Source organism: Marmota monax, unplaced genomic scaffold (assembly GCF_021218885.2).
Source record: "Marmota monax isolate L192 unplaced genomic scaffold, Marmota_monax_Labrador192_F-V1.1 WCK01_AAM20220418_F8-fsc00205, whole genome shotgun sequence".
NCBI lineage: Eukaryota > Metazoa > Chordata > Mammalia > Rodentia > Sciuridae > Marmota > Marmota monax.
This window is the reverse complement of record NW_026692417.1, coordinates 989,693-1,017,300: the sequence shown is the minus strand read 5'-3', so window position 1 is coordinate 1,017,300 and position 27,608 is coordinate 989,693. Positions and strand designations below refer to the sequence as shown.

Sequence of the window (27,608 nt, the reverse complement as noted above, 5' to 3'; positions counted from 1 at the left end):
AGGGTGTTTCTTGATGAACTTTGCTACTCATAGCAAAATGGTGTTTGCCAGCTCATTGTGAATTATCCATAATTGGGTGATGTTTTTTAATGAACGTCTTTACCTGTGTCCATTTCCGTAGGTGGATAGTTAGTACCTTGAGGTTATTTGTTATCTCTGGAATGGGGCAGGGTGGAGTATTATCAAGGTTATTAAAGGGATACTTTTCCAATTTAGTGTGAGTAACCCTTCCTGTCTTCCATGTTTTAGGAATATAAAATTCCTATATGAATAAAACAGTGTGATAGACCAATTTCTCTTTCCCTTCCCAAACCAACAACATTGCATTTTCTCCAGAAGGCAAAGCATCGTAGTCATGGCTTTCTATCAGATATGTTGAAAATAATGTCAAGACCATGGACCCATGAGAGGGAGAAGGCCAGGTCCTCAGAGAAAACTGAGGAACTAAATGGGATCTTCTTTGGAGACAGAAAGTCTTTCTTGATCCTTATCCCTCCTTTCGTCTCCACTGGCTTTCTGTCTAAGCTCCGTTGCTAATCAGGTTGAGTAAGGGGATTGGGTAACCTGTCTGTGCCTCAGCTTCCCCAGCTGTAAAAGAGGGATTATATGTTAGCTTCTATAGTCCCTTCTCACCTCTACATTTCTCATTTTGCTACATTTCTTCCTTTCACTCTTTCTGGAATACTTTTCTGCATATTCTTTCTTCCTCTTCACTTCCTACTGTTTCCTGATTTTGCTCCCCACTACTTTAGAGAGTTAGTGATTAAGATCACTGATCACTGCACATAGCTGATCCACTCATTGTTCCTTATGGTGATTCTCCTGCAGCCTCTTGGTTGATTGAGCTTCAGTTGCTTTCTGAGATTCTTCTATATCTCTGGTCGCTTCCATTCATAACTTCTGAGTCCTACATTTTGTCATTCCTTCCGGTTTGTGGTTGGCGTGTAGGACTCTTCTTGAGGCAGCTCTTACCTCTGTGGCTGGCCATTCTTTATATTGCCACTCCCCTTACCCATCTCTTTGCCTCTCTTCATCTTATTCTTTCCACCTGTTTTTTTTCTTCTTAAAGTTAAAAATTATTTGAGATCTTGCATTTACCAAGAATGATTAACATCACTTCAGTTCTATAGACTGAAAATGAAGTTGCTAAAAATATAAAATTTCAAGACCTAATAAATGAGCTTGCAAAGAAAGCCAGAAAAAATTTCCAATCGAAAAGAAATTACCTTATTAAGTATGACAACTTGTTGTATTACCTAAGCTTATGACACCAAAGTATTATTTTTTTTTTGCAGTTTGTAAGTTTATGTTGTTAGATATGTGTCACCATTATCTTTATCTCAGTTTTTTTAACCTTTATTTTATTTATTTATTTTATGTGGTGCTGCGGATTGAACTCAGGACCTCACACATGCTAGGCGAGCGCTCTACTGCTGAGCCACAACCCCAGCCCATTATCTCAGGTTTTAAGTAATAAAATATTTTTAAAAGAAAAACATCCTGGCCTTTTAGGATTCCCAAAGTTACATTTCAAATAAAATACACATATGAAGAAATAAACCACATACAATTAATAAGAGCCAACACTACTGCCTGAAGACACAAAAGACCAACAAGGACGAAATTACAAGATGCTATATACAAAACAGTGTGCTTCTAATATATATGAAATGAAAGAGAGGACTGGAGTCATTACCAATTAACACATGATTCTCACAGAAGATCAGCTCTATTTAAAAAAATAAAAATTTAATATCTAAAATGGCTGATAGATTAAAAGAAAATAAGTGAACAGCATAAAAGACAGAAGGATATTATTGTAAGTGTGTGTGTATTGGGGAGAAGAGAGGTTAAGAGAAAGAGATTTTGAAAATTTGTTTATTTATTTGTTTTGCCATGCTAGGGATGGAACCCAGGACCTTGCACATGCTGGGCAAGTACCATGCCACAGAACTACACCCCTACCCCCTAGGGAGAAAAATGTTAAAGCTGCCAGAGAGAAATTAGAAATCATCTACAAAGGAAGTGTGATTAGATTTCATAAGCTCCCCACAAGCAAAATGGAAATTAGAAACACTGGAATAATCTCTATAAAATACTGAGAAAATATATTTATTAAAATTGAATACCAACCTAAACTATCTTTCACGAATTCTGGGAAATGGTAGCAATGGTGGCAGAGTTTTTGAAGCCCCACATGAAAATCCTGTAGAACGATCATTTCCTCAAATGAAAGACCAGGTACAATATTTACAACAAATCTAGATGACGATATGTTATCATGAACCTCAACGTGTAAGCTGGTAGAATGAACTACCATCAACCACAATACCTGCATATTATAAGCATTTCTGGGGGACCCAGAAGGAATCCAGAGGCATCTGAAGAATCTGATTATGGGAGAATCCCAAAAAGACAACTAAAAATTATAGTAGGTGAATTTGAGAAGAGCTGAGGTTGCAGGGAGAGTTCTGCTCACTCCTGGTGAGTGAAAAGATTCTTCCAGGAGGTCAGAAGAGAGTGAAGCAGTCTAGGCTCGGTGAGTTCTCAAAAGCGATCAGTCACGGCTTCATTCCAGAGGAATAGTCCATGATAAGGAGAAAATGCTGGAAGAGGGATTCCACTGATCAATAGAGGGAGGAGACGGAGGCTCCAGGTACAGATGGGGGGGGGGGAGATGAGACAGGAAGTTTCAGAAATCAAGCCAATGTGGTTTTGAATTCTAGGTTTAAATAAGAAATGGGAGCTTTGGGAGTTAGAAGGTTAGAAGATCTATTTGGAATTGTGACTCACTTTAGAAGTTAAGGAACATGAATTGCCTATAAAAATGAACAAAGGAGGGCTGAGACTGTAGCTCAGTGGGAGAGCACTTGCCTTGCACGTGTGAGGCACTGGGTTCATTCCTCAGACCACATAAAAATAAATAAAAGTATTGTGTCACTCAGCACCACATACAAACAAAGATGTTGTGTCAGGATCCAACATGGCAGCGGGCGCGGAGAGATCAAGTCTCTGACCTCTCCAGCTGTGCGGGCATAGGGAGTCGTAAATTGTCTAAATGCTGTTTGCTCAGGACCACTAGGCAATGCTGAGCTGACGTGGATCTGGGGCGAACAGTCTGGGCCCCTCAGAACACACACACCGAGCCCGGATCGGCTGCATTCAAGCTCTGGTTCGCCTGCTTCTCGTGACTCAGCACTAACGATCCCGCTGAAATAACTGGTCGGCCCTTCTGAACATACAGAGGTAAAAGCCAACCGGGCCTTCATAGGCAGTGGCCACAGGATTGAAATGGGGCTTGGGAGAGACAGTCAGGACCCACCCGTTGCATTGGTCACCCGGCAAAGGGAACGAACAGTCACCATTTGCATGGGATACCACCATGGCAGAGAACTGACGTCACGGGCGGAGGAGATAACTTCATTGAAACCATTACACAGGTGTGTAATCCCCTAGCCATCTCTCTCCACACAGCGGGGAAACCTTAAGGGCCCCTCCCAGCTCTCCCGTAAGGGCCCCTCCCAGGCCTCCTGTGAGTGCGATAGCCAGACAGAGGGAATCAGGAGTGGCGCGGGACTCGCGGCTCGGAACTCCCAGCTACCGCTCCCACCAGTGCTGACAACTGAGGTCTCTTGCACCAGCTACCGGGGGCGTGGCTGCCAGAGGGCAAGCAAATTCGCTGGGGGTTCTCAGCCCCAAGCTCTACAAATGTAGGGTCTGAGGGAGGCAAACAGGGAGAGTGTGCCCAGGCGTTCATGAAAACAGGGCTCCCAGGAGCAGCAGACCTGGCATGTAGCCAGTATTGTGGTGAGCGTCACAGGTGAGCGGGGCCTGGCTTGAGGAAACACAAGAGAAGGCCCTAGGCACTTAGGATTGGAGACCCGCCCAGTCTGGGACGAAGAGCTGCTGCACAGTGAATGGTTCCCACCTATTGAGAGGAGAAGCTTGGCCCAGTGGGCACAGCTCCACCTACTGGAAGAGAAGTTAATCGAACTCTATGACTGCATTTATTATTATTATTATTATTTTTTCTTTTTCTTTCATTTTCATTTTTTTGTTGGTGTTGTTGTTCTTTAACTTTTTTTTAATGTTTTAAATTTTTTTTTAAATTTTAAAATTTTATTATTATTATTATTTTTAAATTTTAATTTTCATTTTTTTATTATCATTATTATTTAAAAAATTTTTTTTCTTTCTTTATTTTCTATTTTTTTCTTTTGTGTTTTCATTTCTTTTCAATTTTCTTATTCCCCCTTCCTTGAATTCTACCTGCCTACTCTCATTCTCTTTAGTGACTTCTTCCCTTCCCTTCTAATATCTTTCCTCCCAAGCAACAAATAAATTTATAAGAGTAAACAGTAACTCAGCAGTCAAACAGAACAAGAAGTAACATGAGCAGCATAAAAAAGCAAGGAAGAAAAGGAGTACAAACAATGAAGGACAGCCTAAATATTCAGGAGGATCTAGAGTCATCAGAAAAATGGTCATATAAAGAACTCAAGGAATACCTTAGACAGATGGAATGGAACCTTAAAGAGGATACGAGACAGCAAATCCAAACAGTGAAAGAACACATTGAAAATGAATTACATAAACAGATAAAAGAAGAAGTTAAGCATCTTTATCAGGAGATAGAGATTATAAAAAAAATCAAACAATAATTCTAGAAATGAAGGAAACAATAAACCAAATTAAAAACTCAATTGAGAGTATCACTAACAGAGTGGAGCAAGTAGAAGCCAGAAAGTCAGATAATGAAGACAAAATATATCATCTTGAAAAGAGTCTAGCCAACTCAGAAAGGCTGGTAAAAAATCACGAGGAAAAACATCCAAGAGATATGGGATAACATAAAAAAAAACAAACTTACGAGTCATCAGGATAGAGGAAGGTACAGAGATTCAAACCAAGGGAATGAGTAACCTGCTGAATGAAATAATTACAGAAAACTTTCCAGAAATAAAAAAGGAAACGGATATACAAATTGTAGATGCATACAGGACACAAAATCACAGTAGACCAACGCCAAGACACATTGTTATGAAGATATCCAATATACAGAACAAAGAGAAAATATTAAAAGCTACAAGAGAAAGGAGGCAGATTACATTCAGGGGTAAACCAATAAGGTTAACAACGGATTTTTCATCACAGACACTGAAAGCGAGAAGATCCTGGAACAACGTATTTCAAACACTGAAAGACAATGGATGCCAACCAAGAATTCTGTATCCAGCAAAATTAAGCTTCAGGTACGACAACGAAATAAAAATCTTTCATGATAAACAAAAGCTAAAAGAATTTGCAGCCAGAAAACCAGCACTGCAAAGCATCTTGAACAAAACACTACACGAGGAAGAAATGAAAAACAGTAACCAAAACCATCAGTGGGAAGTGCCTCTATAAAGACAGAGGTCAGGGGGAAAGCTAATAATGGAGAAACAAACTAAATTAAAAAAAAAGAAGAAGATAAATAATCAAACATGGCTGGAAGTACAAACCATATATCAATAGTAACTCTAAACGTTAATGGCTTAAACTCTCCAATAAAGCGACATAGGCTGGTAACATGGATTAAAAAAACAAATCCAACAATATGCTGCCTCCAGGAGACACATCTGATTGGAAAAGACATACACAGGCTGAAGGTGAAAGGTTGGGAAAAAATATACCACGCACACGGTCCTCGTAAGCAAGCAGGGGTGGCCATCCTCATATCGAATAAAATCTACTTCAAGACTAAGTTAATCAAAAGGGATAAGGAAGGACATTATATACTGTTAAAAGGAACCATTCACCAACAAGACATAACAATTATCAATATTTATGCACCAAATAATGGTGCTGCGACATTCATAAAACAAATTCTCCTCAAGTTCAAGAATCAAATAGACCACAACACAATAATTATGGGTGACTCCAACACACCTCTCTCACCATTGGACAGATCCTCCAAACAAAAGTTGAATAAAGAAATTATAGAACTCAATATCACAATCAATAACCTAGACTTAACTGACATATATAGAATATATCAACTATCATCAAGTGGATATACTTTTTTTCTCAGCAGCACATGGATCCTTCTCAAAAATAGACCATATATTATGCCATAGGCAACCCTCAGTAAATATAAAGGGGTGGAGATAATATCATGCATTTTATCTGATCATAATGGAATGAAACTGGAAATCAATGATAAAAGAAGGAAGGAAAAATCCTACATCACATGGAAAATGAACAATATGTTACTGAATGATCAATGGGTTACAGAAGACATAAAGGAGGAAATAAAAAAATTCTTAGAGATAAATGAAAATATAGACACAACATATCGGAATCTATGAGACACAATGAAAGCAGTTTTAAGAGGGAAATTCATCGTCTGGAGGTCATTCCTCAAAAAAAGGAAAAACCAACAAATAAATGAGCTCACACTTCATCTCAAAGCCCTAGAAAAGGAAGAGCAAAACAACAGCAAATGTAGCAGAAGGCAAGAAATAATTAAAATCATAGCGGAAATCAACGAAATTGAAACAAAAGAAACTATTGAGAAAATTAACAAAACTAAAAGTTGGTTCTTCGAAAAAATAAATAAGATCGACAGACTCTTAGCCATGCTAACGAAGAGAAGAAGAGAGAGAACTCAAATTACTAACATACGGGATGAAAAAGGCAATATCACAACAGATGCTACAGAAATACAGAAGACAATTAGAAATTATTTTGAAAACCTATATTCCAATAAAATAGAAGATAGTGAAGACATCGATAAATTTCTTAAGTCATATGATTTGCCCAGACTGAGTTAGGAGGATACTCACAACTTAAACAGACCTATATCAATGGATGAAATAGAAGAAGCAATCAAAAGACTACCAACCAAGAAAAGCCCAGGACCGGATGGGTATACAGCGGAGTTTTACAAAACCTTTAAAGAAGAATTAATACCAATACTTTTCAAGTTATTTCAGGAAATAGAAAAAGAGGGAGCTCTGCCAAATTCATTCTATGAGGCCAACATCACCCTGATTCCGAAACCAGACAAAGACACCTCAAAGAAAGAAAACTACAGACCAATATCTCTGTTGAACCTAGATGCAAAAATCCTCAATAAAATTCTGGCGAATCGGATACAAAAACATATCAAAAAAATTGTGCACCATGATCAAGTAGGATTCATACCTGGGATGCAAGGATGGTTCAATATACAGAAATCAATAAATGTTATTCACCACATCAATAGACTTAAAGATAAGAACCAAATGATCATCTCGATAGACGCAGAAAAAGCATTCGACAAAGTACAGCATCCCTTTATGTTCAAAACATTAGAAAAACTAGGGATAACAGGAACTTACCTCGACATAGTAAAAGCTATCTATGCTAAGCCTCAGGCTAGCATCATTCTGAATGGAGAAAAATTGAAGGCATTCCCTCTAAAATCTGGAACAAGACAGGGATGCCCTCTATCACCACTTCTATTCAATAGAGTTCTCGAAACAGTGGCCAGAGCAATTAGACAGACGAAAGAAATTAAAGGCATAAAAATAGGAAAAGAAGAACTTAAATTATCACTATTTGCGGTTGACATGATTCTATACCTAGAAGACCCAAAAGGGTCTACAAAAAAACTACTAGAACTAATAAATGAATTCAGCAAAGTGGCAGGATATAAAATCAACACACATAAATCAAAGGCATTTCTGTATATCAGCGACAAAACTTCTGAAACGTAAATGAGGAAAAACACTCCATTCACAATATTCTCAAAAAAAATAAAATACTTGGGAATCAACCTAACAAAAGAGGTGAAAGATTTATACAATGAAAACTACAGAACCCTAAAAAGAGAAGTAGAAGAAGATCTTAGAAGATGGAAAAATATACCCTGTTCATGGACAGGCAGAACTAACATCATCAAAATGGCGATATTACCAAAAGTTCTTTATAGGTTTAATGCAATGCCAATCAAAATCCCAATGGCATTTCTTATAAAAATAGATAAAGCAATCATGAAATTCATATGGAAAAATAAAAGACCCAGAATAGCAAAAGCAATTCTAAGCAGGAAGTGTGAATCAGGCGGTATAGCGATACCAGATTTCAAACTATATTACAGAGCAATAGTAATAAAAACAGCATGGTACTGGTACCAAAACAGGAGGGTGGACCAATGGTACAGAATAGAGGACACAGAGACTAATCCACAAAGCTACAAATATCTTATATTTGATAAAGGAGCTAAAAGCATGCAATGGAGGAAGGATAGCATCTTCAACAAATGGTGTTGGGAAAACTGGAAATTCATATGCAGCAAAATGAAACTGAATCCCCTCCTCTTGCCATGCACAAAAGTTAACTCAAAGTGGATCAAGGAGCTAGATATCAAATCAGAGACTCTGTGTCTGATAGAAGAAAAAGTTGGCTCCGATCTACATATTGTGGGGTCGGGCTCCAAATTCCTTAATAGGTCACCCATAGCACAAGAGTTAATAACAAGAATCAACAAATGGGACTTACTTAAACTGAAAAGTTTTTTTCTCAGCAAGAGAAACAATAAGAGAGGTAAATAGGGAGCCTACATCATGGGAACAAATTTTTACTCCTCACACTTCAGATAGAGCCCTAATATCCAGAGTATACAAAGAACTCAAAAAAATTAGACAATAAGATAACAAATAACCCAATCAACAAATGGGCCAAGACCTGAACAGACACTTCTCAGAGGAGGACATACAATCAATCAATAAGTACATGAAAAAATGCTCACCATCTCTAGCAGTCAGAGAAATGCAAATCAAAACCACCCTAAGATACCATCTCACTCCAGTAAGATTGGCAGCCATTATGAAGTCAAACAACAACAAGTGCTGGCGAGGATGTGGGGAAAAGGGTACACTTGTACATTGCTGGTGGGACTGCAAACTGGTGCGGCCAATTTGGAAAGCAGTATGGAGATTCCTGGGAAAGCTGGGAATGGAACCACCATTTGACCCAGCTATTGCCCTTCTCGGACTATTCCCTGAAGACCTTAAAAGAGCGTACTACAGGGATACTGCCACATCAATGTTCATAGCAGCACAATTCACAATTGCTAGACTGTGGAACCAACCCAGATGCCCTTCAATAGATGAATGGATAAAAAAAATGTGGCATTTATACACCATGGAGTATTATGCAGCACTAAAAAAATGACAAAATCATGGAATTTGCAGGGAAATGGATGGCACTAGAGCAGATTATGCTTAGTGAAGCTAGCCAATCCCTAAAAAACAAATACCAAATGTCTTCTTTGATATAACGAGAGCAACTAAGAACAGAGCAGGGAGGAAGAGCAGGAAGAAAAGATTAACATTAAACAGAGACATGAGGTGGGAGGGAAAGGGAGAGAAAAGGGAAATTGCATGGTAATGGAGGGAGACCCTCATTGTTATACAAAATTACATATAAGAGGTTGTGAGGGGAATGGGAAAATAAACAGGGAGAGAAATGAATTACAGTAGATGGGGTAGAGAGAGAAGATGGGAGGGGAGGGGAGGGGGGATGGTAGAGGATAGGAAAGGTAGCAGAATACAACAGTTACTAATAGGGCATTATGTAAAAATGTGGATGTGTAACCGATGTGATTCTGCAATCTGTATTTGGGGTAAAATTGGGAGTTCATAACCAACTTGAATCTAATGTATGAAATATGATATGTCAAGAGCTTTGTAATGTTTTGAACAACCAATAAAAAAAAAAGAAAAAAAAAGTATTGTGTCCATCTACAACTAAAAATATTTTAAAAAATGACAGGAGAAGAAGGAGGAGGGGGAAGAAAAAGAGGCAGCAACGTAAATCTTAGAGGTGAGGTGACAGAATTTAGAAAATAATTAGAAATAAAAGGGGAAAAATTCATTAAACTGAGTAAGATATAATCATAGGAAATGAGAAGTTTAGGGGAAGTGAGTCCCCAGAAGAAAAAAATCATATTCTGGAAATACACAATTTTAAATAAACTATCAGTAAATACTGTTTGATAGTATATTAGATACCATGTATTATCCCAAGGGAGTTATTTACAGCAAGTGGTAATTTACTTCCTTGCAAAGAGCTCCCACAAATTTTGGGTGTTTGTTAAAATATGGAATGGCAGATTGTGATTGCCACTTTAACAACTAACTACCCCGGCACAGTGGTTCAATTGCCTCTCTTTCACATGGAGATGGATTTCTTGGAATTCCTGCCAGTTCAGAAACCCACTGTAGCAAAAAGCAGCATGAAGCTTCAAGCACCAGAGAAAAATACAAAATCATTAGGGAATTCAGGGAGCCCTGGAATTCTGCAAAGCAAAATCATAGAACTGAAGGCCATGGTCAGTTCTCACACTCCTAGGAAGGAAGGGCAGATTTAAGACTACAGCTTGAGGACCAGATGTTTCCTTCCAACCTGTGAACCCAACAGGATTTAAAAGAAATTCATCTGAATTTAATTCTACATTCATTCCTTTGCTGAATAGATACACAGGGATTTCTGGCAAGAAATGTTGCACGGGAGTTGTTTTCCTTATAAGCCATTTCACATTGACAGCAACCTGACTACAAAGTGCAAAGACCCCTTCCTGTGCTCTACTGGGCCCTGCTGTGGAAAACAGATCACCATGAAGACAGTGTCTTAAAAAATCAATGAGTTATGAGCATACACGATGAGCAGGGATGGCTTTGTGGATCTGAAGCTTGTGTAGTAGCACAGGATCTTATGTTCAGAAGACCCCCACACTTGGATTAATGTTCTTTGTGCCCATCTTGAAATTCTTAATAGTTCTATTTTGGGACTTGTGTCTTGTAAGTGAATTCTGATGGGACCCATGAGGCATGTGAGTGAGTAGAGGAGTATGTGAGGTATGTTTATATGCAGTTGGCCTCTGTGGTGTGTAGCGCGTGCAATGCCAGTATGCATTGCATTCTGGTGGACCTGCGATGCACAGGGGTCCAGCAATACACAAAGTGAGTATAAAATCAGTACGTTCCAACTCTGGCTAAGTGAGCCAGGTCTCTGACAACCCCAAGATGCCAGGCTTGTCATGCAAACCAGCACTTACTTCAAATGCAGAAGGTGTTGGCGTTCCCAAGAACCATGAATGACCCAGGAACTCTACCATGGCACCTTTACTTTCTTGTACTGGCCAACCACGTATGCTGAAAATAATGATATGGCAACCCAGAGTTCCTTTTGCTTTCAGTCTTTTCTTACTCATCAGTAAATCAAGGGTAGAGCATGTTGGTAGAATGTGCATATATAAAGAAGTAGAATAGGGCTGTAGGTGTATCTCAAGGGTAGAATGCTTGCCTAGCGTGTGCAAGGCCCTGGTTCAATCCCTAGCATGGCAAAACAAAACAAAACAAAAATGGTTAAGTTTGTTTTGAGTAGTGTTCCCACTGTTTTGGGGAAAACAAAAATACATTTGCATATACGAGCAACAAGATAGGAATTGGGTAATTTCAGTGTTCTGTGTACAAGTTAAATGTTCTTAGGGTTGGATTTAAAATTGGCATTGATTGCATAATATAAAAATGAGTGGTAAAAGGTATGCAACAACTTAAATTTTTATTTTATTTTTACTTAGAATGACATTAAATAGTTTAAAAAGATCCAAAAACAAAACAACAAAAACCCAGCACAAGTTGAGAATGCAGCTTCAGTGGAAGGGAAAAAGCATTCTATTTTAATACCTTTAATGACATGTTTTTTTAATCTGAGTTTTGAACAAGAGACCTCCCATTTTCATTTAACACCGAAGCCTGTAAATAAGTAGCTGGCCCTATGCATTGTACATTTGGAAAGTCATTTCCTCATGAATTTCTAGTTTTTGCATTCTTTGATGACTTTTGGTGGAAGAGTTTGTAATCCTGTGCTTTGCACCACTTCTAGGAACTTCCGTGTGACTGTTGGGTTGTTGGGTAGAATTCCTGCTCTCAGTGGAGCTTTGCATTGGAATCAGACCATATAGTAGAGAAATAAAAAAGCTGCTTTCCTAAGGTAGAAAGACACAATAGCCAGAAAGTTCATCAACCCTTTGAGACTTGGAACTCTAGAATGGGTGTTGGTGGGTTAAATCTGACTTGCCTTGTGATTTTATACAGCCCTTGGGTTAAATGGTTTTTACATTCTTAAGTTTTTGAAAAAAAAAATCAAAATTTACAATACTTCATGACACATAAAACTATTTGCAATTCATATTCCAGAGTTTTGTTGAAGGCAGTCTTGTTCCTCTTTGTCTTGTCTGTGGCTGCTTCCTGTTACAATGACCAAGTTGAATATTGAACAGAGAAACTCTATGATTGCAAAATCTAAAAGATTTACTAGCTGGGCCTTCATAGAAAAAGCTTCCAATCTGCTTTAGGAAAAAAGTCATTAACATGAGGCTAATGACTGTGGATCTTTTTGAGACGTTCCTGTTTAAATGAGAAACCTGTCCTAGGTAGTATCCAGTGGCCCCAAAAGGGCTGAAGGTAGGCGATTGGTAAAATGCCATGCATGCGCCATCTAGAGGTGGACTTTTCAGTTGCAGAATTCCTGAGTTTTCCCAGACTCTTTGCCTGTGTAGACACTTGGGCTTTCACGATTATGCCTAGTAAATGTTTAATACTTAATGTCAAGTGCTGGTACCGACTGTTATTAAAACTCAAGTGAAATTCAGTTAAAAATTGAGTCCATAAGTATCTCCCTAAGGAAAAAAATCACAACTAATTATTTATTAGTCTTCAAAAAACAGAAATGTGTGCACATCAACTTTTTTATTTATTTGAAACCAAACACCCAACAACCTGAAAAGGTTATTAAGAAAACAGGTATTTTTGCTAAGGAACTTTAAGAGTAGAAAGTGTTTTATATTTCTCTCTCATATTTAAAATAATTCAGTGGTGCCAGATCTTTTCTCAAAATATTATTTTTTTCTCTAAGATGAGAGCTAGAAGGGAACCCTTTGTTCTGTCTTGCCATTGACTATTTTAGATGTCTTTTCCTCAATGGAGTGAATTCTGGATGAAAGAACTTTACCACGTTGATCTATCTCTTCCACCACCGTCTTTACCAGCGTGGTTTTGGCTAAATCTAGAAATAAAACATATGTGAATTCATATATTCAGCTTAAAAGACTATATGACAAAGAATTCCATTGTTGGTTGTAATATAAAACATCAAGTACATTTTTATTTAGTGAGGAGTAAGTAAAGATTTATAATAATAATTTGAGACAGCTGGATAAAATTAAAACCAATACTTTCAATTCAGAGTACTTTTGTTAGAATTATTTAATTATAGACAGTTGCCATAGCATATGACATCTTTTTTGGGAGGCAGGTACCAGGGATTGAACTCAGGGACACTGAACCTCTGAGCCACATTCCCAGCCCTGTTTTGTATTTTATTTAGAGACAGGGTCTCACTGAGTTGCTTAGTGCCTTGCTATTGCTGAGGCTGGCTTTGAACTCATGATCCTCCTGCCTCAGCCTCCTGAGCTGCTGGGATTACAGGCGTGTGCCACCGTGGCCGGCCATGTATGACTATCTTTAATGCAAAAGTATTTACTGCAACAGAAACAGAATTAGATTTTATTACCTTTAGATGAATTTCCTGAATTTTCTGATCCAAAGCTTGTTGATTTGGAGCATGAACTGCCAAAAAAAGTTTATTCTTTTATATTTTTGTTTACTATTACATAAGAAATATTCACTGAATCAGTGAGCTCGAGTGAACTTTGTATGACAAAAACAGATCTTAATTTACTTATGGAGAAAATATTAAGCAGGAGCTGAAAGTAATTAAATATTATCTAAGGAGAGGCCAATTTTAAAAACCATTCCATTTTTTTTTAAATCCGAGAGTTTAAGATAAATATATATACTCCCCTAGGATCCACATATTTACACATATATGGATCCTGGGAGTGCATTTATTTCAGGGCAGCAGTGATATTAGGAATGAACTTCATATCAGGAAGGATGAAGCCTGGGATTGGGGGTTGGGGAGAATCTTGAAACCTGCAATGATTAAAAGTACAATGATGGGAAGTTGTGTGGGACACATGGAGTCCTCCAAGGCAGACGAGGAGGATGCTGTGATGTACAAGGCATGCAGAGGACCCCTGAGGCAAGAAATGGACATGCTTTTGTACAGTGGGAATAAAAAAAGGCTTGGATGTGTGGAAGGCTAAGGGGCAGTGCGGAACTTTCCAATGGTTTTACTTACTTCCCATCTCCGTCTATCAGGCGGCAGTAGGTCTCAATTTCCTTCTCCAGGTGGACCTTGATGTCCAGGAGCTGCTCATACTCCAGTTTCTGGCCCTCCGTCTCAGTCCTGACCTGGTGCAGCTGCTCCTCCAGGGCCCCAATCTGAGCCTGGATTTGCGCCAGCTGCGTGCAGTAGTTGCCTTCAGTCTCTGTCAAGGAGCACTCCAGGGAGCGTTTCTGAGGACATCAAAGATACAAAGCAAAGGATGAAACCACTCTGAGGACTATGTAGTACCATGTTTCTCAGCAACCAGCAGGACTGCTCCCTGGGCAAGTTTTGGAAATGTGTGGGGCTTGTCATAATCAAATGGGAGTTGGAGGCTGGGGTGGGGACAGGCCTGCTGGATGACCTGACAGGGAATAAGCAACCCTTTCCCCACTAGACTTCTGAATGACCCACTAGATATTCATGGTATTTAGGTAATACTTCCTATTAGGACCAATCTACATATGAAAATACTTTTGGGGGTAGTATAGTAAGAAATCAATATGGGGACATTTGTCTTTTTGAAGTTACATATTTATTTTTGGGTTGCCTGTTGTATTTCAATTTCACTCTGCTGTGTCCCTATCGTATTCCGAGGCCCACTGTGCTATTGTTTCCTTTTCTAATCCATCCTTGACTTTCTGTCATCCACCAAAGGATGGATACACTTGAGATGGAACAAACACCTTACTGAGTGGGTTTTCAAAGCCAGAAGTGCATTTCACAACACAGTACAGGTCATTATCTCGACACTACTCTTATGAATACTATACTTCCTCTCTTCTACTTCCATAGTCTGTAATTTGTCTTGGCATGTGATCTTTACTTCAGTGAAGGTAATTTCCCTCATTCCTTTATCATGTAGAAATATGACTGGGCAGTCATTACTTCTTTCTGATATTCATTATTATCAGAGTGTCTACCACCCCTCTTCTACTCTTTCATTTTTTTTTCTTTTTTTCTTGTGTGGAGTGACTCCTGTTCTTATATTGCTAAAAATAAAACATTTATTAAAAGAAGATGCAAGACTCTGTCTGACATTTTCTGGGGTGATTGGGCCCAAGTTTAAAAATACTTTTCTTTTTTCCTTTTAATTGTGATGGTGGCACTAGTCTTAGAAATAATTTTGTGCATTGCTAAATATTATATATAATCAATATTATGTATTGATTTTGTTTTAGGATTGCAAAGAGGTAGATATAAAATATTCATCATGGTAGCAGACATAAGCCCAATGTTGCTAACTTAGGAAACCGAGTTAGGCTGACCAGCTGGTCAGGTGGGGGGTCCCGGACTCTTCAGGAGTGTTTGGGTGGAAGCTGATCAGGATGGTACAGGGGAAATTCAGTTAACGGGTAGCAAGATTCTGGTGAAGTGAGGTAATTTCAAAGCTCAGCAGTTTAAAACCTTAATTTCCCCAAAGATGTGTCCTCATAAGGCACTCCTTTTAAGTTTGCTAATGCTCTCATAAGTCAGAGGAGACAACAACTCTACGTATGTCACAGCTTTCCACTGTAAAGGCTGGCCTGTCATGAGGAAAGTTGGCAGGATGAATTTGGGAGTCTGCATACTACAGGAAGCAATGTGAATGTCAATAGATTGAGACAGCTCCCAACTCACAATTGACTTACGTTGTCTAACTATAAGAAATTGAACTTAGATTTTTATCTTAGGTCAAAAAGCAGAGAAGTTAGGTTCTATGCCACCATTATTCTATAATTCAGTGGTGTTGGATATTAAATGGGCTTTCTGGGGAGGAATCTCTCATGACCCCAAGCCATAGTACTGTGGGTTGCACAGAATCTAACTGCTCTATAATATCATAGCTTCTTGTGTGCAGATGCTTTACATTCTGATCTAGGGGCTCAGGAATTTATTTCCCTCAATATTTCTCAAAACAGAAACTCATGAGCTACTGCAGCAGGAGCATGTTCCTCAGGGCTCTAGTTTGGGGGAAAGGGGAATGTGGAGAGGAAGGTTCTGGGAACCCAAAGTGGCAGGGAGAGGCTCAGGAACCAGCTAGCAGCAGTGGTAAGGTGGTGAGAAGAGGGACATGCTGGTTAAACTTAGGGTTAGATAGTGGTAAAAACAAGTCCCCCCTAAATATTATAAAGTAAGAGAGTACGGGCATTTTTTTTAGAATGGCTAAATAAAAACTTCTCATTTTAATATTTACTTATTATCTATTTATTTTGGTGCTGGGCTACACCCAAGTCAAGACCCTTCCTATTGTTTTGAGTTATCTTTTCCTTCTATCTCACTGAGCTCATCTCTATGGTAGCTGTTCTTGTCTTTATATTGCAACTTGGTGTCCTCAGGGAGCTGAAAACCTCTTGTGAAGATGGAGTTCATAGGCCACCCTGTGCAATAATTCTCAAAATCAAGGCTTTTGGGTGCTGCCAACTCACAATCCAGAAGTGGGCTTTAGTCCTAAATTGTCTCCATGGTAATCTCTGAAGCAATCCAGGTGTCCTAGTATGTGCTGAAGTGGTGACTGCCCAGTTCTACTAGGTGTGTGCTCTGGGATGGGACCTCTGCCCAGGAACTGTGGGAAGGATGGTTCTGAGAGTGCCCATGTGGAGTTGGGATACGAACCCTCTTTTCCTTTGCCTGGTGAAAACCACAACGTGTCTTTTAAATATGTCTTCATCTATATTAGGAAATGCTGATATGAACTAGCTATGCCCTATGTGACTGAGTGACTACAGACCTGTCACTTAATTTTCAGGTGGAGTCACAATGCTGCTACTTGCTCTGCGGGGCTGACAAGAATTATGCTAAGGTGGGAACTATGCCACAAGTTGGTTATTTCCATGAAATGAGCTCTGAGCACGGCCCGGAGGGGAACCTCAATAAAGTCAGAGAGGAAGACAACGCACTTTTTCTCGGGGGGGGGGGCATTTTTCCTATTCTTTTCCACTCTATTAGCAGGTGGAGCTGTTGCAGGGTCGAAGGGACAGGCCACTCTTGGGGGCTTTTTGGAATCAGGTTGACCTGCGCTCGCACCTACCGTTGCCAGGAGGGACTGCAGCTCGATCTCCAGTGTTTGCAGGGTGCGCTTCATCTCTGTCAGCTCGGTCCTGGCGGAGGTGGCTGCGCCAGCGTCGTCGAAGATCTGCTGCTGCAGCGTGGCGCTCTGGAAGGCAGGGCGCGGAGGGTCACACGAAGTCCGAACTCCGAGGTGGTGTGGGTGGGCGGGGGGGGCGCTGACCTCACCTTCTCCTGGAACCAGGCCTCGGCGTCCCGGCGGTTCTGCTCAGCCAGGGCCTCGTACTCAGCTCGCATGTTGCCCAGCAGCACCGTGAGGTCCACCCCGGGGGCGGCGTTCATCTCCACGTTCACGTTGCCTCCCGCCGCGCATTGCAGAGCCTGCATTTCCTAGAGGGGAACGCGGGTGTGCTCACATGCAGCCTGAGAAGAGTTCTGAGAGGCGTTACTTTAGATCCCCCAAATAGGAATTGGCTTATTCCACCCATGTTCGTGCCAGTCATCTATTTAATTAGTTATTTGTTCATTAACACAACCATGACCACCACCTCCGCGCAAAGCGAAGGTTTTCATTCTTTTCCATGAGAAGGGACTACAAAGACCAGAGAGCTATTCACCACATAATAGTTGACTAAATGGTTGATGGAAATAAAGTGGGAAAAAAACAAATAAAAATCCGAGCCCTTGGAACTTTCATCTTAGGGACAGCAGTAATTATTTATTGAATGATTATTATATGCCAGGCACCGTTTTATGCACTGTCTTCATGTGTACTAATTCAAGACTTTCATCATCCCTCTAAGGTAGGTACTACTACTATTATTATTATCATTTTACAGATTAGGAAACTGAGGCACAAAGAGGTGAAATAACACGCCTGAGTCACTAGGATTTGAAAGAGGGCATTTTGAAGATGGTACTCTGGCTCCTGAGTATCTGTTCTGAGCAGGACAGCCTCTCTGTTCCAGGATAAATCACCGGGCAGATCATTAATCTGCCTGATAAAGTCAGAGAAAGGGTTTCTGAACGGAGAAACAAACCAACGGCCTGAACTTAGTTCTTTGGGTGGCTGACCTTTTCATTTGGACTCATATCCCTGCTTCCTTAAGCCATTTTTTATGACCCTAAATCTATGACCTTCAGTGCATTGATCAAGGAAACCACTATTAATCTATTTTCATATTTTGAGTAAGATTCTGTGGTGAAGAAAAAAATTCCTGTTGCTCTAAAAATCTGAAAATTGAGTTGCTTGAAGTTCTACACTCAGTGCATTCAAAGGCACCCTTTTTCAGTAGGTGTATATTATCTTTAAGGGGCCAATGAATCCTGCTGTGAACCTTACCTTCCAGGGAATGTCCCCTGCTGGCTGCTTGGCTAAGGTTGTCATTTCTTCCCTTCCTTCCCCATGATTTTCTTTTCTTTCTTTTACCTTTATTTTGTTTAATTAGTTTTTTTTTTTTTAAATTGGTGCTGGGGATCAAACCCAATGCCTCACTCATGCTAGGCAAGTGCTCTACCACTGAGCGGTTACCCCAACCCAGGATTTTCTTTTTTGAGGCCGCTACAGGGCATGATCTCTTGACTGTCCTGCCCACACTCTCTGGTGGTCCAACTTTTCCCTGGCTCTTTAAAAAAAAAAAGTTTTTTCTTGGGGCTGGGGTTGTGGCTCAGTGGCAGAGTGCTTGCCTAGCATGTGTGTGGCACTGGATTCGATCTTCAGCACCACATATAAATAAATAAAATAGAGGTACTGTGTCCAACTAGAACTAAAATAAATGAATAATTTTTTTTTCTTTTAAAATTTTCCTTCTCTTTTCTCTTTTCCATAACGTTCCCATTTGGGACAGGTAGATTTGATGTCTTGGCTCTTTTAAACCATTAATGGAGTACCTCCTGTCAAGAGGGGTTTCTGAAAATTTGTCAACCATTTTTTTCAGAGATTTTTTCAAGTATTTCTGGAACAATCTCTTTTTTGGGGGGGTGGGGCCTAAGCAACTCAGCAAGACTTTCTCGAAAATAAAAAGGTCTGGGCATATGGCTCGGTGGTTAAGTGCTTCTGGGTTTAATTCCTGGTACAAGAAAAAAAAAAGGAAGGAAGGAAGAAAAACATCTTTTCCTAGTCAGAGAGGTCCTGTATGAGAAAACTGACCTCAAGGTAGGCTTAAGTAGATGAAATAAATAATCGAATATAAAGAAAGATTGTCATACTCATGCATAAGAAATGTGTTATTTTCAAGTGGATAGAATTGTATCAACCTGAAAAGTGGAAGGGTACAGATTAATTGTTAATATTTATAACCTCCAGGAATGGTGTTAGAACAGCAGATTAGGAGAAATGAAATCTTCCTTTATATGCTTTGGTATGAATAAATGATTACAATGAGCGTGAATCACTATTATCATTTTGACACCCCTCCCACCAAATGTTTTAAATGTACAGAATTCTGATTTGACCAGAAGCGAAGCTTTCTCCTACCTCTTCGTGGTTCTTCTTGAGGTAGGTCATCTCTTCACTCAGGGATTCATACTGCAGCTCCTGGTCCGTCCTGCAAAGCGTCAGCTCGTCCAGAACCCACCTTAACCCATTGATGTCTGCCTCTACGTTTTGGTGAAGGGTGAGCTCGTTTTCATACCTTGGGGGGGCGGTGGTATTTATTTCAGTATAAGTTAGACTACTTCAAGAAATGGGAGAAGAAAACCTTAATTATTGAAATTGAAAATTAGAAGCTGAATTAGCGCTCTAAATATTATAAAAAATATACAGAGAAAGAAGTCTCCTATCTTGCCTCCCAGTTCTGTACAGGATAACCAGCAGTTATTCAATCACACAAATTCCAATACCGTATTCCAATTAGATAAAAATATATCATTTTGAAATTTTATTTTAGTTTACCCTTTTGCCTAGTTGGCAGATTGTTACTGGCTCTCTACTTTGTCCTTGGCACTATTCTAGGCAGGCAAAGTGATGCCTGGATATTTTGTTTGAAGAATGTAATAAATATATATAAATTGTGAGTATAGTTTATTGTCATGTAATGTAAATCATTTGCTTTCTTTAATCTTTTAGGTTATAGTTTATTCTACTTGGAGTGAAATCAAAAATTCTATTTGACAACTTAAATAGTTAGGAAACTTTTCCCAGAGCATGATTATTTTCTATCACTTACTTTAGCCGGAAGTCATCAGCAGCCAGTCTGGCATTATCTATCTGCAGAATGACATTAGCATTAGCAGCAGTGGAAGAGATAATCTAGAAGAAATCAAAAGGGAGACCACAGTAAGTAAGTGTGCTCTTATTAGTAATTATTTCAGGAAATAAAAATTACCCAAGTAACTTTTGCATAAAAACTTCCTTCCTTATGTCATAACCAAAGCACTTAAAACTGAATTTTTAAACATTAAATGTTTTAATACTTTCTTATCTATGAATCTATTTCAAAATGAACAGAACTAAGAACATGATAGCTCTGTGGAAATTTAGGAATCAAAGTGTCTATTTTTGAGTAATGAGAGGAATTATATATTTAAATAAGTTAAAAAAAATACAAGTACAGTCACGAAGCATTTCTTTCTTTCTTTTTTTAAACTGGGAATTGAACCCAGGAGCACTTAACTACTGACCCGCATCCCCAGTCCCTTCCTCCTTTCATATTTTTTTGAGACAGGGTCTCGCTAAGTTGCTTAGAGCCTCCCTAAATTGCTGAGGCTGGTCTCGAACTTGCAAACCTCCTGCCTCAGCCTCCGGAGTTGCTGGGATTACTGGCGAGCGCCACCGCGCCCAGGCATGAGCATTTCTTAACTACAACAAGATATTTCTTTTTGCTAGGTATTTCTTACTTTGAAATACTTTGACTAGTTCCAACTTCTGGTTTCTCACCTTATTTTTCAGATCCTCGATCGTTAGGTGATATCTGCTGTAGTCATGATCAAGTCCACGGCAAGACCCAGGTCCGTATTTTTCATACCAACTCTTGATCTTTCTCTCCAGTTCAGCATTTGCCTCCTCCAGAGCCCGCACATTATCCAGGTAGGATGCCAGGCGGTCGTTGAGATTTTGCATGGTCACCTTTTCGTTCCCCGAGAGGAGTCCTCGTTCATTTCCAGCAGTATTTCCAAGGGCGCCTCCCGCATGGCCCCCAACATTGGGGATCCCCAGGGCACAGGAAAATCCACCGCTAGCCACCGAGCTGCCGCCTGCACTGCTGCCTGCCAAACCTCCGCTGGGTGGTCTGACAGACCCAGCTCCAGACTGCAAGCAAGAGCGCCTGGACCCGCCAGAAAACCGGAGCGACATGGTGGCGGGGAAACGTGGCCTCCGCTGTGGGCAACCGTCAAAGAACAGAATGTGGACCAGGCGCCCGATGGTTTCTTTGAGCTTTTATATACAGTCATGGGGGCTGTTTCCATGTGAGTTATGTCTGCCAAAAGAAAAAATGGCATCATTTAGATTAGCACGAAATTACGTATAATTGGATGATTAAAAAAATAATTATTAATGTCTAACATCTCTGGGTGTTGCTTCAGGATATTTATCTCACCTGAAATAGGGTTTGTTCTATATTAACTTCATTATTTTAGCTTCTAATTTTGAGTGAGTCATCCTTTACTTTCATCTGGATCCTAGGAATATGCCATCATTATCTAGTGCAGGGTGTGATCAAATGTTAAAAGGTAAGTAAGATCAGGAGAGGGCACCCTCAGCTGCAGTAGGGTCTCAATTACCACCGAGATGTATGAAGGATATTAACTACAGACAGATATTTCATCCCTCCCCCTCAAAGTGTGTTAATACACACACACACACACACACACACACACACACACAACATCTATTTATTACCTTGGACAGTGACACAAACAAGGACCTGTTCCTTTATTTAACATATATGAGTACCTGCTTGGTGCTGTGTGTTAAACACAAAAACAAAAGACATGGTGCTAAGTAAGTGCAGAAAGGAAAAGGCTGCTATCGGAGTCAGAATCTGTTGTCAGGTCTAGACAGGGGCTGGATTGCATTTAGTCTTCTGTGTTCATCTAAAGAGATTGGAATGGAGACTAAGAAAAGCAGAGGATGATGTGACCAGGTTGAATTAAAAGAAGGCTTATGACAAGGTTAGAGCAATAGTCCAGGTGGGGAGGATGGAGGTAGTGGGGTTGGGGGGAAGATAGAGTTGGGAGAATATGGACTTCCAATGACCTTGCAGAGTAAGGACAGAGGGAGATTGGGGGACTCCTTTTAGTAATTGATTTCAGATGCTGAGAACTCATAATATTAATTGAGTTAGTGATTCTGGGGTGAGGTGAAGACACCAAGTTTAGTCTTGGATCAACTGGGTTCAAGGGTTTGGTGGGATGTCCCAAAGATGACTGATAGGAAGAGAGAATGTTCCGAATAAATCCACTGATTTGGGAAAATACCTGATCAGTGGTGAGTGAGGGATTGTCATGGAGTATAGAGGGTCGAGGTCTCATTTGTGTTGACATCATATGTGGAAGTAATCTTGGTGAAGGAATAGAGACTGATGTGGGTTTGGCAATTTGAAGCGAGTTTAGAAGAAGAAAAAAGAGTGCCAGAGAAGTTTCTAATCCTGAGAAAATGGCTATGTGATCATATAGAAAGAAGAAAGTGACACCAGAGAGAGTCTGAGGGAAAAGACAGGTTAAGTGATTGGGCATCATTATGAGATCTTGTAGCAGGCAAGAATGTGAATAAGAGATTGATAAAGGTGAAGGAAGACAGGTTTCTGTATTAGTCCATTTTCTGTTGTTGTGTCAAAGTTGCTGAGTCTGGGTAGTTTAGAAAGAAAAGAGGTTTATTTAGCTCATAGTTTTGAAAGTTGAAAGTCTAGTGGGTATCCTCTAACAAGTATCCTCTTGGCTACCTCATAACATGGTGGGCAAAAGGGGAAGGGAGATAGCCACATGATGCAGGGGTAAGTGCTTGGGGTGGCTTTGCTTTCTGAGCTTCAGGCTCAGGTAGGGAAGAAAGGTATGTTGTTGTGTTATCACAAGGACAGTCAAGAGTATCTCTGGGAACAGTGTTGTCTAAGCAGCCTAAAGCTGGTCAGCTGGTGCCGTGGGCAGCATTGGGATAGCCTTTAAATGCATAGTCTAGGCAATGTTGTAGGATATTTTTAAAGTTGCAAAGAGCCTTAGACATCACTTAATTCAGCTCCTTATTTGCAGATGATAAATACTAAACAATTTATTCAGGGCCATGAGGCACATTCCCAGGTGAAAGCTGGTGATGTTCAAGGTGACCTTGAGATTCTGGCCACATGAGGAGCCTATTTTAGATATAAATAATTACCCTATCAGGCATGTTAATATGAATATCTATTTTATTAATTGCCTTTCTTAGTCAACATATTATATGAATTATAAAATTTTTCTTTGAATTGTTGAAGTTGAAATATTAAAGAATCAGTGTATTAGCATATATAGAGAATCATATATCTTTGGTGTCTATTATGTAACTCATTTATTATTACTACTCTTTATTATTATCTATTGCTAATTATTTATAATTACTTATTAAATAATAACCAGACAACTAATTGGTTTAGCACATCTGAATTTTCATATGCAAATAAAGTGTTTCCAGAAGAACATTTCACAACAAAAAGAAAAGAACAATGTATTTTATACTTAAATATTGCAAAGAGAAAGAATAGATTTTAAGTGTCCTCACTATAAAAAAAATGATGTGATGTTAATTGTTTGAGCCACTTCAAAATGTATACATATTTCAAGAAATTCTGTTGTATATTGTAAACACATACAATTTTTATTTGTCAATGTAAAATAAATAAAACAGCATAAAATAGAAAGAAAACAAGCTGTCGCTTTAAAAGGCATTCCAAATAGTCAATTCTTTACATTCGGCATCAGGACCCCTGGTAATTCCGGGCTGCGGAGTGTGTCTCTACCCTTTATTTCCACCAGGGGGCAACGTTCACCTTCAAATGAGTATTGCTGCTCAGGTGCTTGGGGTGGAACCTCCCTTGCATGCCCCCAGCTGGAAATGATTAAACCACTGACACTCACTCAACAATGATCTTTTTCTGAGGTTCCAGAGTGCGGTGAATATAAAGATAAGATTGCTTTACATTAATAGTGTGCTTTACCACTTCCAAAGGGAATTCTTGTATATTATCTCATTTGACCCTTACAAGGAAGCTGGAAATTCAGGGGAGGGTCCCTCACCCTTTTTAAATGTGAATAAAACGAGGAAAAGAACTGTTAAAGGATAAATACCATAAAATGGGATGAATAAAGCCCAGAATGGGCCTGGTGACTCATTGTGCCGGACCTTTCAGTGCATATAATTATCCTAGGATCAGGTAGAAAAATAAAACTCAACCCCAAAATTCCTCTCCAAAAAAAAAAAAAAAAAAAGCATAAGCACAGTTCTTACAAAATTCTCTTCAGAATGTCAAGTTAGTAGCAAATTGAAGCTTTTGGCTACAGTTATGCTGCCTATTAAGTGACATTCATTTATTTATATAGAAATAGTTAAGGAGCATCCATTATGTGCCAAGCACTGTGTTAGTAGCAGGTGATTCAGAGGGGAAGGAAACAAATGCTTTATCAACTCTTATGGAACTTATTGTTTACTGGGGGAGATGGGCCTTAAGTAAATAATCATGAAATTAAAATTATATTAAAAATTTGGGAAGGAAAGAACATGGAACTATTGAGGGAGGACCTGATTTAGGTTGGGCCACCTTTTTGAAGAAATGACATTAAGAAAATACTAGAAAGATGAGAGAGTGATTTCCAGGCCAGAGAGTGGAGGGGCATTCTGGGAGGAAAAAATATAAATATAAACACAACATTTACACTTAGTATGAGAAGGTGTATTAGTCTGGTTTTCATGTCCGTAACAAAATACCTGAAGCTGAGTACTTTATAATGAAAGGAGGGTTATGTAGTTCATAGTTCTGGAGGGTCCGAGAGTGTGGCATTGTCCTGTGCTTGGCTCTGGTGGGGACCTCATGCAGATGGCATTATGGTGGGAGTACCTGTGACCACACAGTGAGATCAGAAGCCAGAGCACAGGAAGGCACCAGACTCCCTCTTAGAACAATCCTTTGAAAGATCTAAGCAGGATCTCATCAATTCCTTCCAAAGGTAAAGCCTCCAGTGACCTAACCAACTCCTCCACCTCTCAACATGAACCCCTGGGGAACATACTCAGACCATCTCTAAACCATAGCAGGAAGGGAGAGTGTGGTACCTCCAAGAACTGAGGGGACCCTGCTGGTGATGAGCATGCAGGGGTGGGGGCGCTGAGAGCTGCCCAGGAAGAGATTTAGGGGCCAGATGAAAGATTGTGAATTGGGTCCTGTGTGTAAAGGGAGATCGTTGAGAGGTTTAAGCAGAGGAGTGATTTTAGAAAGGCCATTCTGGCTGCAGTGTGGAGAATGGATGGGGTGGGGGGGCGGGAGAGTAGCCGTGGGAAACCATTAGGGAAGCCAGCTCAGTAATTTAGGTAAGGTGTTAAAGTGACCCGAGTCAGGGAAGTGGTAGTGAAATTAGAACTGGGTGGAATTGGGATGATTTTGGAGGAAGTCTCTCGCTAGCACCTGGTAATGACTGGTGTGGTAAGGATGTGGGGATTAGGGAGAGAATCCAGGGTGTCTCCTGGAGCGGGCAAAGTAATGGTCCACCAAAGAAGATCACACCCTAATCTTCAGAACCGTGAAATTTATTACCTCACCTGGCAAAAGGGACTTTACAGAGGTGATTAAGTTAAGGATTAGACATAAAGATTCTATAGAGAGTTTTTTTTTAATTTTTTATTGTTGGTTGTTCAAAACATTACAAATTTCTTGACATATCATATTCCACACTTTGATTCAAGTGGGTTATGAACTCCCACCTTCACCCCATACACAGATTGCAGAATCACATCAGTTACACATCCATTGATTTACATATTGCCATACTAGTGTCTGTTGTGCTCCGCTGCATTTCCCATCCTCCACCATCCCCCCTTCCCTCCTCTCCCCTCCCCTCCCCTCCTCTCTCTACCCCCTCCACTGTATAACCCTGAGGGTCTCCTTCCATTTCCATGCAATTTCCCTTCTCTCTCCCTTTCCCTCCCACCTCTCATCCCTGTTTAATGTTAATCTTCTTCTCATGCTCTTCGTCCCTACTCTGTTCTTAGTTACTCTCCTTATATCAAAGAAGACATTTGGCATTTGTTTTTTAGGGATTGGCTAGCTTCACTTAGCATAATCTGCTCTAATGCCATCCATTTCCCTGCAAATTCTATGATTTTGTCATTTTTTAATGCAGAGTAATATTCCATTGTGTATAAATGCCACATTTTTTTTTTATCCATTCGTCTATTGAAGGGCATCTAGGTTGGTTCCACAGTCTTGCTATTGTGAATTGTGCTGCTATGAACATCGATGTAGCAGTGTCCCTGTAGCATGCTCTTTTTAGGTCTTTAGGGAATAGACCGAGAAGGGGAATAGCTGGGTCAAATGGTGGCTCCATTCCCAGCTTTCCAAGAAATCTCCATACTGCTTTCCAAATTGACTGCACCAATGTGCAGTCCCACCAGCAATGTACAAGTGTACCCTTTTCCCCACATCCTCGCCAGCACTTGTTGTTGTTTGACTTCATAATGGCTGCCAATCTAACTGGAGTGAGATGGTATCTTAGGGTGGTTTTGATTTGCATTTCTTTGACTGCTAGAGATGGTGAGCATTTTTTCATGTACTTGTTGATTGATTGTATGTCCTCCTCTGAGAAGTGTCTGTTCAGGTCCTTGGCCCATTTGTTGATTGGGTTGTTTGTTCTCTTATTGTCTAATTTTTTGAGTTCTTTGTATACTCTGGATATTAGGGCTCTATCTGAAGTGTGAGGAGTAAAGATTTGTTCCCAGGGTGTAGGCTCCCTATTTACCTCTCTTATTGTTTCTTTTGCTGAGAAAAAACTTTTTAGTTTGAGTAAGTCCCATTTGTTGATTCTAGTTATTAACTTTTGTGCTATGGGTGTCCTATTGAGGAATTTGGAGCCCAACCCCACAGTATGTAGATCGTAGCCAACTTTTTCTTCTATCAGACGGCATGTCTCTGATTTGATATCAAGCTCCTTGATCCATTTTGAATTCACTTTTGTGCATGGCGAGAGAAAGGGATTCAGTTTCATTTTGTTGCATATGGATTTCCAGTTTTCCCAGCACCATTTGTTGAAGATGCTATCCTTCCTCCATTGCATGCTTTTAGCCCCTTTATCAAATATAAGATAGTTGTAGTTTTGTGGATTGGTTTCTGTGTCCTCTATTCTGTACCATTGGTCCACCCGCCTGTTTTGGTACCAGTACCATGCTGTTTTTGTTACTATTG

The 27,608-nt window shown here is 39.8% G+C and overlaps 1 protein-coding gene across 3 annotated transcripts; it reads right to left on the bottom strand.

Moving 5' to 3' along the window:
• Positions 1–12,157: 12,157 nt before the first annotated feature.
• Krt28 (keratin 28) lies at positions 12,158–21,618 on the bottom strand. 3 transcript variants are annotated; one of them, XM_058578736.1, is made up of 8 exons: positions 21,125–21,618; positions 20,415–20,497; positions 19,724–19,922; positions 17,476–17,637; positions 17,270–17,395; positions 14,233–14,450; positions 13,603–13,658; positions 12,158–13,095 (listed from the first exon to the last, which is right to left on the bottom strand). In XM_058578736.1, the coding sequence occupies exons 1-8, from the start codon at positions 21,539–21,541 to the stop codon at positions 12,953–12,955; spliced, it is 1,404 nt and encodes a 467-aa protein (XP_058434719.1). In that variant the 5' UTR covers positions 21,542–21,618; the 3' UTR covers positions 12,158–12,952. The 3 variants fall into 3 exon arrangements, with proteins under 3 accessions (XP_058434719.1, XP_058434720.1, XP_046298840.1); XM_058578737.1 differs by having other exon boundaries at positions 19,724–19,793; XM_046442884.2 differs by having other exon boundaries at positions 19,724–19,880; positions 21,125–21,617.
• Between the last annotated feature and the right edge of the window lie 5,990 nt (positions 21,619–27,608).